A 12633-nucleotide genomic window follows, 5' to 3' on the forward strand; every position below is an offset into this window, starting at 1 on the left:
TTATCTGGGAGTTCTCCATACCAATAAATACCAATAAAATCACAGATCTAATCCCCATCCCTAGTCCTATATTATCCAAAGCCCAAGAGCTGGCATAGAACAAGTACTTCAAAAATTCTCATAAATTCATTGGCTGAAGCATCCAAGGCAGGATTTGAGACTCCCTGCTGCACAATTATGAATGCCTTAATCCTATATAAAGAATTCATCAGTGTGGAAGTCGTCATAAATGTTTGACTGCTGTGTCCTTGTCATACAAGATCTTTCAGGGGCATCTATGTGGTTCAGTGGCTAGACCACTAGGTTAGGAGTTGGGAGGATATGGGTTCAAATCTGGTCTCAGATACTTCCTACCTGGGTGACCCTGGGCAAGTCACTTAACCCCCTCTGCCTAATCCTTACCCCTTTGTCTTAGAATTGTTACTAAGATAGAAAATAAGGGTTAAAAAGTCTTTCAGGTCCTACCAAAGTGGAACATTTCCAATCAGAGACTCAACAAAAGAGTGGGTAGCCATCACTTGAAGACTAGCTTCATTAAGTAAAGAATGGATTATCACTAGATTCTTGACTTCCAAGTAACTAAATTTTTGGTCCTCAGCAACTCAAGAAGACTTTCTGGAGATGTGGAAAACTTCATGGAAGTAGAGTCTTAGTACTAAGTACTTAGTAAGTGAAGAGCACTCTGGAATCCAATGAGGCTCATTCTATTTTGTTTTTCCACTTAGTGACAAAAATAAATAAGGAAGGTGATGGATGGAAAAAATAACACACCTGAGACCTATTTCATTCTGGTTGGGCTTTCAGAATACCCCAAGGCTCAAGCCATCTTCTTCTGCCTGTTACTGGTGTCCTATCTTGTCATCTTGCTGGGGAATTCTCTTATTCTCTTCTTGATTCATTATGATGCCCGCCTCCACACGCCCATGTACTTCTTCCTTAGCAACCTCTCCTTCTTGGACATCTGCTACACTTCAGTGACTGTTCCTCAGATGATCATTAACTGTTTAGTCACGATTCCCATCATCTCCCTGGGCCAGTGCTTGGCCCAGATGTGTGCTGGCCTTTACTTGGGGGTGGTGGAATGCCTCCTGCTGGCCGTCATGGCTTATGACCGTTGCATAGCCATTGGTGACCCTTTACACTACTCGGTCAGGATGGGTCCTCAGCTCTGTGCCCAGCTGGCAGGAGCATCCTGGGTCTCAGCCTTTCTTCTCACTGTAGTTCCAGTCCTGAGCATGCCACTAGAGTTCTGTGGCCACCACATCATCAACCACTTCTTTTGTGAACTCTTGGCCATCTTCAAGAGTGCCTGCAATGATCTGAGGGTCTATGAATTCTTGACAATGGCGACCAGTTCCCTGACTCTGCTGGTGCCTTTCACCTTCATCCTTGCCTCCTACGGGCGCATCCTTGGGGCGGTGCTGAAAATGCGTTCAGCTGAAGGTCGAAAGAAGGCCTTCTCCACCTGTAGCTCCCACCTCACGGTGGTGGTCCTCTTCTACGGCACGGCCATCTCCATGTACATGATGCCGCAGGACAAGGCCAGCAGGGACCGGGACAAGATCATCTCCATGCTGTATGGTGTTGTGACACCCATGCTCAACCCCCTTATCTACAGCCTCCGGAACAAGGATGTGAAGGGGGCCTTGCGGAAACTACTAGGAGAGAAGAATGTCACATAGAAAGAGATCTTTGGATCTTTTTCTGTAGCTTTTTCTATAGCCCAAAGGTGAGGGATATCCCTGTTGTTAAAATACAATTATTGAAATATGGAATTAGGTCTTAATCAATGATACATGTAAAATCCAATAGAATTGTGCGTCGGCTAAGGGGGGTTGAGGGGGTTTGGGAGAGAAGGAAAGAACATGAAATATATAACTATGGGAAAATATTCAAAATAAAAATTAAAAATAAAATAAAATAAATAAAAATAAAATACAATTTTTTAAACCCTCACCTTCCATCTTAGAGTCAATACTGTGTACTGGCTCCAAGGCAGAAGAGTGATAAGGGTGGGCAATGGGAGTCAAGTGACTTGCCCAGGGTCACACAGCTGGGAAGTGTCTGAGGCCAGATTTGAACCTAAGACCTCCTGTCTCTAGGCCTGATTCTCAATCCACTGAGCTACCCAGCCGCCCCTAAAATACAATTATTGAAAATGAAAGTGGCTGGTTATTGAGACAATCATTGGTTTTATACAGATTCCTCCAATTACCAAGATTGCTCTGTGGTACTTTTTTTTTTTGTTTATCTGTTCATTTATTTGTTTAGACTGAGTCTCCCCATATCACCAAAGATAGATATACAGTAGTCATTCATTGGCCCAATCCCACTACTGTCTAGTATGGGAGCTTTGAAGTGTTCTATTTCCACCACCTTGGGCAGCCTGATCAGCTCCTGTTCTTGAGGACTCACCATAATGGTGCTTGACTTACTGTGGACATCTAAGCAGCTCAGAACTGTCCGCATTTCTGGATTAAAGGTATACATCACTACATCCCATCTGCTGTATTTCACACCCACCCGTATGTAAATGGTGCAAAGACTTTGAGAGTTATAATCTCAGAAATGTATCACTAGCTGTGTCAGAAAGCTGTGTCTTACCCCAAAGATCTACCCCACCCACCCATGCCACTACAGAGGTACCAAGCATTATCACAGCACCCAGGTAACCTGGGAGAAAGAAAAATCCAAATGTCACACACAATTCCTCTGGCTTCCTTCCTATGGATAACTATAAATAAAAAGACAGAAACAACATCCAAGTTGGAGATGCATCCCAGATAATGGTATAAATCCCACCAATCCAGAACAATTCTGAGGGACTTACGAGAAAGAACACTATCCACATCCAGAGAAAGAACCGTGGGAGTAGAAACACAGAAGAAAAACATTCACTTGGTCACATGGTTCATGGGGATATGATTGGGGATGTAGATCTAAACGATCACCCTAGTGCAAACATTAATAATATGGAAATAGGTCTTGATCAGGGATACGTGTGGAACCCAGTGGAATTGCTCATGGGCTATGGGAGGGGGTGAGAGGAGGGGAGGGAAAGAATGTGAATTATTAAAAAAAAAAACTCTTACTTTCTGTCTTACAGTCAACACTAAGTATCAATTCCAAGGCAGAAGAGTGGTAAGGGCTAGGCAACTTGGATTAAGAGACTTGTCCAGAGTCACACATCTAGGAACAATCTGAGGCTACCCAGCTGCTCCAGTCATGGATTTTTAATCAGAAAATCTATAGTCTGACTCTATCACTTACTGCTTACGAGACCTAGATTCTGTCAATTCATTTCTTGGTTTCCTCAACCACAAAATGAGGCATTTGACCTAGATGATGTTAAAGTTCTTCCAGCTCTGAATCTTTGACCTTTATAAAAATTACTCCCCACAAATGCCCTCAAAAGTTCCATGATGGTGGACAGTCTATTTGCTACCAATAATAATCACCACTCTTTCTCTGTCCCAAACTGATCTGATATGCACCACCTCTACCTGCTTGTAATTGTATCAAAATGCAGCTGAGTTCCAACCAACTAGGTATTTTCTTGTCTACAGCATGCAATAAAGTTAGCTGGGATTTCCACCACCACCATCCCTGTCCATAATACTGACAAAAGACAAAATCTGCCTTGTTATCCCAAGCTGCCAAGCTTTACAGAAACAATATTGCCCCCTCAGATAACTTCCTTCACAGTTCCTCAAACCTAGTTATTTTTCAAGGACCTGCCAAAATAACTACCATCATTTCTCTTCAAAGTGGTACTTTCATTTCTCTTGCCTTCCTCAAGTGCCCTCTAGCGTCTTGAATGTTCTCAGGTACCTATATGCAGGCACGAACATATTGTATAACTTGGTCAGTACCTCAGACAGCTCCTCCTTCTTAGGTGAGACCCAGCCTTTAAAGTGTCCAGAAACCATAGTTTTTCAGAACCACAAGCAATCCACCAAACATGAAGGTATTTCTAGCAGCTCTTCATCCCCCATAAAAAAAAATCACAGAATATCTGAACTAAAAGAAACATCAGAGCCCTTTTACTCCAATATTTACCTAAATATAAACCATCTTTCCAGCATCACAAGTCACAACCTAACCTCTGCTTACAAATTTCCACAAATGGGAGAGAATATCTTTCCAAGTCAATCCACTCCAATTTTGGAAAGCATTCGTGGTCTGGAGGGTTTCGTTACAAAGTCTTAATGTGCCTCTCCACATGTCTAAGCAAAGCTCTGGTTTTTAACCTCTGGTCACACAGAAATGGGGACACTTTATCTTTTTTTTTCAATAATCCTTACTTTCTGTCTTGATAACAACTCTAAGACAGAAAAGCAGGGGTTAGGCAAACAGGGTTACATGACTCATGACTGCCATTCAATATGTTTGCTATTTCTTCCCAAAATCTGGTAAATGCCAGGTATCGCTTTGCCCTCGTTAACCATCAATGTTATTTTTCTAAGTTGAATTTCACATTGCCTTGGCTAAATTAAGGGAATGTACTAGGATCAAGGTTACAAATCTAAATGTCCTACTATATTTCAAAGCAGACTTGAGCCCTCGTAATTGTGAGAGTTTCCAATCTCAGTCTAATTAATATAATCACAGAAGGCTAGTCAGCTAAATTGAATTAATCCACCAAGGAAAGGAATCAAGTTTGAATAATTCCTTAATCATTTTAGTAGCAATTTCCTCATAGTAGAAAAAATTAAAAATAACCATGAAAAATGTGAAATGCCCAGGCTCTGTAAAGGGCCTGCCTCATCTGTGCTGTGTGTCCTCTACGCTAATTCATATTGGCAGATACTTCTAAGCTTTTATTTTGCTCTGTTTTCTCCTTTCCTTTCCTTTTGTTCATGGTCTATTTTGAAGCAGAAGGCTGAGACATGCACCATCTATTCCAATTATCCATAAGGTGGAAGGGGAAAATACCACATTAAGTAAAACTTCAGAGACAAGATTTTGCTGAGTTTTGGGTTAGTAGCATGTAAAGATTGCCTAGATACTAATACATATTGTTTTGTAAATTCTGATATAAACAAAAATTGGGACTTGAAACTGGTTTGTAAATTGCCATCTGAGTTTTAAGGTTAATCACAGAATCTGTTCAGGAGAGACTCAGTGAAACAGGTTCAGTGAAGATCACAGAAGTGTTAAGATAAAGAACTTAGAGGACAGTACAGGAGAAATTCTATATGTTTAAACAATTCCACAATTAAGAATTGAGATTAAACATCTAATTGCTCACAGTTTCAGCTCCATTTTTGGTCAGAAAAATAATTCAAGTCTTTCAGATATAAGATACATTTAAAAACCACAATTAAAGAGAGTGACAAGTTTACTTCAGGAAGGAAAAGTGATTTTTTTTTCTGATAAAAAGCAGAGCACAAACATTTAGATCACCTTCAGTTTTCAAGGAAATAAAAGTAAATAAGACAGGAATTTATTTACCCTTTTGTTGCCTTTAACAGTAAATAAGCTCTGTTATTAGTTCAACATTGGGACTTCCAGATTGAAAGTGATACAGACAGAAAAGTTAAGGTAAGTTAGGGTAAGAATAGAGCTTTGGGAGATTTGAAAGAAAATGAAGTTATACCTTGAAACCCTTTAGAAATGTACAGCTTCCAGAAGACATTTTTGTGCAATTCTTTTTAATGTAATTATTATAAAGTTTTAATAAAAGCAAATACCTTAAAGCTAGAAATTACTATCCTAAAAATCAAGAATATTTCTAATATAAGTAAGTCTTTGTTGCCCAATTGGCAAAAAGGAAAAAAAAAATAGAGGATAATTATTTGCTTTACTATCAAAGAGTTAAAGACAATTAAAGACAATTAAAGTTTTTCTTATATTCTGGAATTTGGAAGACTATTAAGACATAAGATTAGAAATATGAATTCTCTTTTAATCAGGAAAATATACTTTTAAATAATAAGGCCATGTGCTTTTTTTAATTATTGAAAAGTTTTTTAGAAATCACTTCCCAATTGAGTTAAGAGATAAAAACATTCTTTTTTAAAATTATAATAATAAATTGCCTTTTGCTTTAAATTCTTATGATTTGATAAGAAGTTTTAGAACCCTACCCAATCTGAGTTGTAACCTGAATTTGTAACTATTTTTGAGTAAGCTTACTTTGAAATGGACTAATTAGATATTATTTAGCTAAAGGAAATTTAGTATTTTGTCAATCTGCTAAAAGCTAGAAAGACTGTGTTGTGCACTTTAATAGGGGTACATTATCCTGTAAACTAGTCTCCTAAAGGGAAAGACTTCAGTATTTTTCTGTCCCTATTCTATAACCCAAGTTATCAAATCATTTCAGTAGTATCAGAAATAAAAAGCAACCAAAACTCAGAAGTTGATTTTATACAATAGACTACAAATTGAGAACGAGACAGAAAACAGTTAAGTCATGAAAAAAAAGCTATTGAATATTTGATTTGGGGTGCATGGTAGAGTGGATAATAATAAAAAACTTACAAATGTAGAGGAGTAGCTTGGACCCTTTAAGTACCAATATTTATGACACTCCTTTGCCATAGTTGGGCTTCGGCAGATCCTCCTAACCACTGCCAAATAAATTCCTCTGTGAAATAACTGGATGGATACTTTTCTAGCATAAAAGAAGTTAACCACTGGGGCAGGTAGGTCCCTCGGTGAATAGATATGGGAGTCGTGGGTTCAAATCTAGCCTCAGACACTTCCTAGCTGGGTAACCCTGGGCAAGTCACTTAACCTCAGTTGCCTATTCCTTATTGCTCTTCTGCCTTGGAACTGATACTTCGTATCAATACAGAAGATAAGGGTTTAAAAAAAAGGTTAATTAGGTTAACTTGGAGAGGATGATAATTGACTTCTCTAAAGTCATGCTGCTTACTGAAACTTGTGATATTCTACCACAGGGGACTACTTTGCAGTTGTTATATTTAGGTTTGTTTGACTAATAAAAGCTCTAATCAGAATGAACAGAATGTAAGCCTTTAAGATCCCCAAATGTGACGATACTGTAATTATTTGGTTTCGTGGGACAGAAACTTATACTAAATTGTAGAGGAAAATTCACTAGAATAAAGATGAAGTCTGTAGACAATCGTGGATGTGAATGGGACATAAAGACTTACAGAGTTAAAAAAGGAGAAGAAATGAAATGTTGGATAAGATAGCAGAAATGAAGGAAGGGAGTTTAAGCAAGTAGGGACAGGAACAGAATGCGCAGTTAAAGGCACTGACACAGTGTTGCCTTGTAAGTAAAAGGGTTTTGGAAATGGTTTTGATCTCACTGAAGTGAAAAGAAATTTGAAGAATCTCTCAGGGAAATGCCCTTTAGTTACATTGGCCAAGTTAAGTTTAGAAAAGAAAAGAAATCAATTTGGTTAAAAATCTGTCCTGAAACTAAAATTTAAGAGTATGACAATGTTTGGATCTTGTAGAAATTCATTTGAACAAAATATCCTACCTCATAAAGGGGTTTTTCCTGAATGGCCTAGAATGGTAACTAATTGGCTGGTACATTTAAGAAATTTAGGTGGCAGTTGGGTAGCTCAGAGGATTGAGAGCCAGGCCTAGAAGACAGGAGGTCCTGGGTTCAAATATGGCCTCATGGGTAGGACGAGCTAACATAAGAAAAATGAACATCCTAAACAAATTAATGTACTTATTTAGTGCTATACCTATCAAACTACCAAAACACTTTTTTACTGAATTAGAAAAAAACTATAACCAAGTTCATTTGGAAGAACAAAAGACCAAGAATATCAAGGGAAATAATGAAAAAAAATATGAAGGAAAGTGGCCTAGCAGTACCAGATCTTAAACTGTACTATAAAGCAGTGGTCATCAAAACAATATGGTACTGGCAAAGAGATAGAAGGGAGGATCAGTGGAATAGACGAGGGGTAAGTGACTTCAGCAAGACAGTCTATGATAAACCCAAAGAACCCAGCTTTGGGGACAAAAACCCACTATTTGACAAAAACTGCTGGGAAAATTGGAAAACAATATGGGAGAGATTAGGTTTAGATCAACATCTCACACCCTATACCAAGATAAACTCAGAATGGGTAAATGACTTGAATATAAAGAAGGAAACTATAAGTAAATTAGGGGAGCACAGAATAGTATACTTGTCAGATCTCTGGGAAAGAAAAGATTTTAAAACAAAGCAAGAGTTAGAAAAAATTAGAAAATGTAAAATAAATAATTTTGACTACATTAAACTAAAAAGGTTTTGTACAGGCAAAACCAATGCTACCAAAATTAGAAGGGAAGCAACAAATTAAGAAAAAAGCTTTATAACAAAAAACTCAGAGGTCTAATTACTCAAATATACAAGGAGCTAAATCAATTGTACAAAAAAATCAAGCCATCCCCCAGTTGATAAATGGGCAAATGAATAGGCAATTTTCAGATAAGGAAATCAAAACTATCAATAAGCACATGAGAAAGTGTTCTAAATCTCTAATAATTAGAGAAATGCAAATCAAAACAACTCTGAGGTATCACCTCACACCTAGAAGATTGGCTAAAATGACAACAAAAGAGAGTAATGAATGTTGGAGGGGATGTGGCAAAATTGGGACATTAATGCATTGCTGATGGAGTTGTGAACTGATCCAACCATTCTGGATGGTAATTTGGAACTATGCCCAAAGGGCTTTAAATGACTGCCTACCCTTTGATCCAGCCATACCACAGCTGGGTTTATACCCCAAAGAGATCATAGGGGGAAAAGACTTGTACAAAAATATTTATAGCTGCGCTCTTTGTGATGACAAAAAATTGGGAAATGAGGGCATTTCCTTCAGTTGGGGAATGACTGAACAAATTGTGGTACCTGTTGGTGATGGAATACTATTGTGCTCAAAGGAATAACAAACTGGAGGAATTCCATGTGAATTGGAATGACCTCCAGGAATTGATGCAGAGTGAAAGGAGCAGATCCAGGAGAACATTGTACACAGAGACTGATACACTGTGGTACAATCGAACATAACAGACTTCTCTACTAGCAGCAATGCAAGGATCCAGAGCAAGGCTGAGGGACTTATGAGAAAGAAAACTAGCCACAGGAAGAACTGTGGGAGGAGAAACACAGAAGAAAAACAACTGCTTGAACACATGGGCTGATGCGGATATTATTGGGGATGTAGACACTAAACGATAACTCTAGTCCAACTATAAATAATATGGGATTGGGTCTTAATCAATGATACATGTAAAATCCAGTGGAATTGTGCATTGGCTAAGGGGGGTTGGGGGGGGGGCTTGGGAGAGAGGGAAAGAAAATGAAACACGTAACTTTGGGAAAATATTCAAAAAAGAAATCTTTTAAAAAGAAAAATAAATAAATAATTATCCCTTGGATTACAAATAATAGAAACCATGAGGCCTTACAATTCATAAAGTATTAGGTTATAGGAGATCAATACTGAGGAATTAGTAAGAAGAATTTCATTTTTGAAATGGATCAGGAAATTTTACATGTAAAATTACATTAATAACTGTGAAAGGGATTAAATTATTTTCTTATTTGAAATATCTATCTGTTAACTTTATTAGAGAAGATTCATTTGCCAACTCAGGTCCTTATGATGTAACAGGTAAAATTCTTTTAAATTATGTGTTCCTAATTTTATGTTCTTAAGTCCATATTAAGTCTTCCTACATGCTTTTGGAACCTAGGAAGTTGATCTGAAAAGAAGAGCCACTTCAGAACTGTCCTAAGCTCTGGATGTGTTCCAGAAATGTACTACAAAACCAGCTAAAAGAACTCCACAGCATGAGGAGCTGCAGTACAGAACTTTACATTTTTCTGTCTATTCCATGAGCCAGCAGAACTCAACAAAGGACTTTTTGTTCTCTTTTTCCTATGTATCATCCCATCTGTATCAAAAGGAGACTTCCCCCTGAAATTGTGTCAATGGGCCAGCCATACATAATAAGATTTTAATCTATAGAGCAATCCCACCATCATGGATTTCTTGGTTCTCTTCCAGATTATCTGGGTATTTTTTCTACTATACTGAGATGGATTCTTGTCATCATGATTGTCATCTCTGGTCCACTATTCATTCAAATATGTATGAAATATTGTATTAAGACTTCCTTGAATGCTGTTCCAATTTTACCATGATGGTAGTTAGAAAGTCTATTAGAGAATGAATATGATGTTGAAAATCATTCTAATGAGTATGAACACCCAAATGGTAATCTCTGGTGAGGACTCCACAACTTAAAGAATCTAAACTGTATTAGTACTGTGGAGAAGATGATTAGTGATCAAGAAAAACATTGTGTTTTTATTGCTCAAAAGAGGATAACTGATAAGTTTGGATTATTGAATAAGTAGAATTCTTTATTAGAAACTGTAATTGATTGATCTGATTAGAAATAGTCCTAACAATGACTAGATTTAACAGCAGAGTTAAAATCAATTTTAAATTTAGGATTAATGGTAAGCTAATTATTTAGGTAATATATACTCATATAAGAAAGATAATCGTGCTAATCATTTAGATGTATGTGTGTATCAGAATGACTGTTTGTCAAAATCTCCTACTGGTAATGCTCCCCTTCTCTGTCCTTTTCAAATGCTTGTTTTAAGCTTCCTTAAGCCAAAGGAGATGGAGATTTCCTTCCCCATTAAGATTTTAGACTTCAAGAGGGCAGTTAAAATTCACTTTCAAAATAAGATAACCACATGATGGACATATGCCCTAGTCCAATCCAATGTGAGAATTGTCAAAAGTCCCTCCTTGGACACTCCTCAATTCATTCCATCCCGCTATTATGCCCAGGAGTAAAGTACTGCAAATCACTTATCCTGGAAATTCCACTCCTGCATTCCTCAGTTTGTTTTTGCCTAACATTCCCAAACTATAGTGTTTCCAGTTAAAATTTAAGCTTCCTTTCTCTTTTCCTATTATAAAAGCCATGTTAACGCCAATGCTCATGGTCCCAGACCAAACTGGCTGTCTCTGCAGATCCACCGACTTTGTACGACTTGTAGGTCTCATAAAACCAATGAATTCAGAAGTTATGCTCTCCCAGGCGTTTTCTTTACAATTGGTTAAAGAGAGTCACAGCCATAAATAGGCACCACATCAGAGCCTGGTCACCTTAGTCTATTTCCACCCTTTCCCACTTACTCTCTCCATCTGCCCATGTCTCTTCCCCTGTCTATTGCTAACCAATTATTTGTCTTCCCTTGTATGCTTTCTGTCATATCTTATCAACTTCCTATTTTCTCTGCTGCCCACTCCACACTTTTGCTGTCTAATTCCTTATTCTCATCTGCTGAATTGTTCTTTCTTGGTCATCTCTTGTCTCTTCTATTTCCTACCTTCCCCACTCACTTCATTTTCTATTTTCTTACCTCACCTGACTACTTTCAGTACAAGCAAATCTTGGGAACTCGTATTCAATGAAATCAGGAGTGGAGCCAATCTTGGAGCATCAACAAAAGGCTTATGTGCCCACTAAGATAAACCTGGGGATATTGCTCACTTTTAGAATAGCTGACTTAATTCATCTATTAGCAACTAAAGCATCCACAAAGCATTTTGAACATAAACTTATTTTTATGTTCAAGTAAAAGAGAAATGGAAATAATTCTGTCAGGTGGGAAGAAGTGAATTAAATAGGAAAATATGTGAAAGATAAATGGACTTGGAACCTCTTCAGGGAACACTATATTATTATTACCTCTTGTTCCTCTTTTCACTTCCTCAGACTTTCCCTTGGATCATTTATTTCTCTTAATCTAAGAATTCTATATGATATACAGTCAATTTCCTTTTCTTGGTCCATAAATGTGGAATAACCTGGAAACATCTCTTTCTCTTTCCACTGACAGATAATTTCTATCTTGAACCACCTAAAGGATTCCTACTGTTCACATCAAGAATAGTTACTGCCTGTTCCGGGTTAAGATGGCGGCAGAGTAAGAAGCAGCTCTTAACCTCTCCTGACCGAAACACACAAAACTCCTCAAGGGGACATAACAACAAGTCCAGACGAACGGAGGAACCCCACAACAGGGCACAGCGTGGAAGGTACGTGGAATCGAGACATTTACATGCTATAAAGGGCTCTCACTCACTCAATCGCGAGCTGAGCAACCGCCCCACCCCCACCCCCTCCACACTCACCTATAGCTCCGAACCCAGCTAAAAAGAAATAGAGCAAGTTTGGGGCACCCATCGAGTCATCGGCAGCTCCGGGACCTGTTCCTGAGAGCAGCAAGACTTAGGACCCCATTAAGTCAAGAACGCACGCGAAATCTGAGCGCGGGCGCAGAGAGTGGACGCTGGGAGCAGAGAGCTGGCTGAGCAGAGGCGTGGGTGCCGGCTGAGCAGAGGCGTGGGCGTGGGTGGAGGCGGACACAGCCAGGAACTAAAGCCTAAGTGGGGAACCAGTGCAGACGGGTATACGACTGTGGAAGCAGCGCCCTGAGACTTGTAAAGAAACCTCCTGCAAAGGATCAAGCAAGGGAATCCACCAGGGGGCTTGACCTTGGAAAAAACTAGAACTCAGACCTCAGGAGCCAATAGATCTCAGACAGACACTGAGAGCGAGGATAAACCTGAGAAGCTGCTGGGCTAATGATGGCTAATCAGTTACAGGAAA

The 12633-nt window shown here is 38.6% G+C and overlaps 1 protein-coding gene across 1 annotated transcript; it reads left to right on the forward strand.

Moving 5' to 3' along the window:
* The first annotated feature begins 749 nt into the window (after positions 1-749).
* Positions 750-1682, forward strand: LOC123239244 (olfactory receptor 13H1-like). Its single transcript, XM_044666498.1, has one exon. It carries the CDS (start codon positions 750-752, stop codon positions 1680-1682), a length of 933 nt encoding a protein of 310 aa, XP_044522433.1.
* Positions 1683-12633: the final 10951 nt, after the last annotated feature.

Source organism: Gracilinanus agilis, chromosome 3, assembly GCF_016433145.1.
Source record: "Gracilinanus agilis isolate LMUSP501 chromosome 3, AgileGrace, whole genome shotgun sequence".
In the NCBI taxonomy this organism is placed as follows: domain Eukaryota; kingdom Metazoa; phylum Chordata; class Mammalia; order Didelphimorphia; family Didelphidae; genus Gracilinanus; species Gracilinanus agilis.

Coding starts and splice junctions, on each gene's coding strand:
- LOC123239244 (XM_044666498.1), top strand. CDS start 750: ATGGATGGAAAAAATAACACACCTGAGACCTATTTCATTCTGGTTGGG.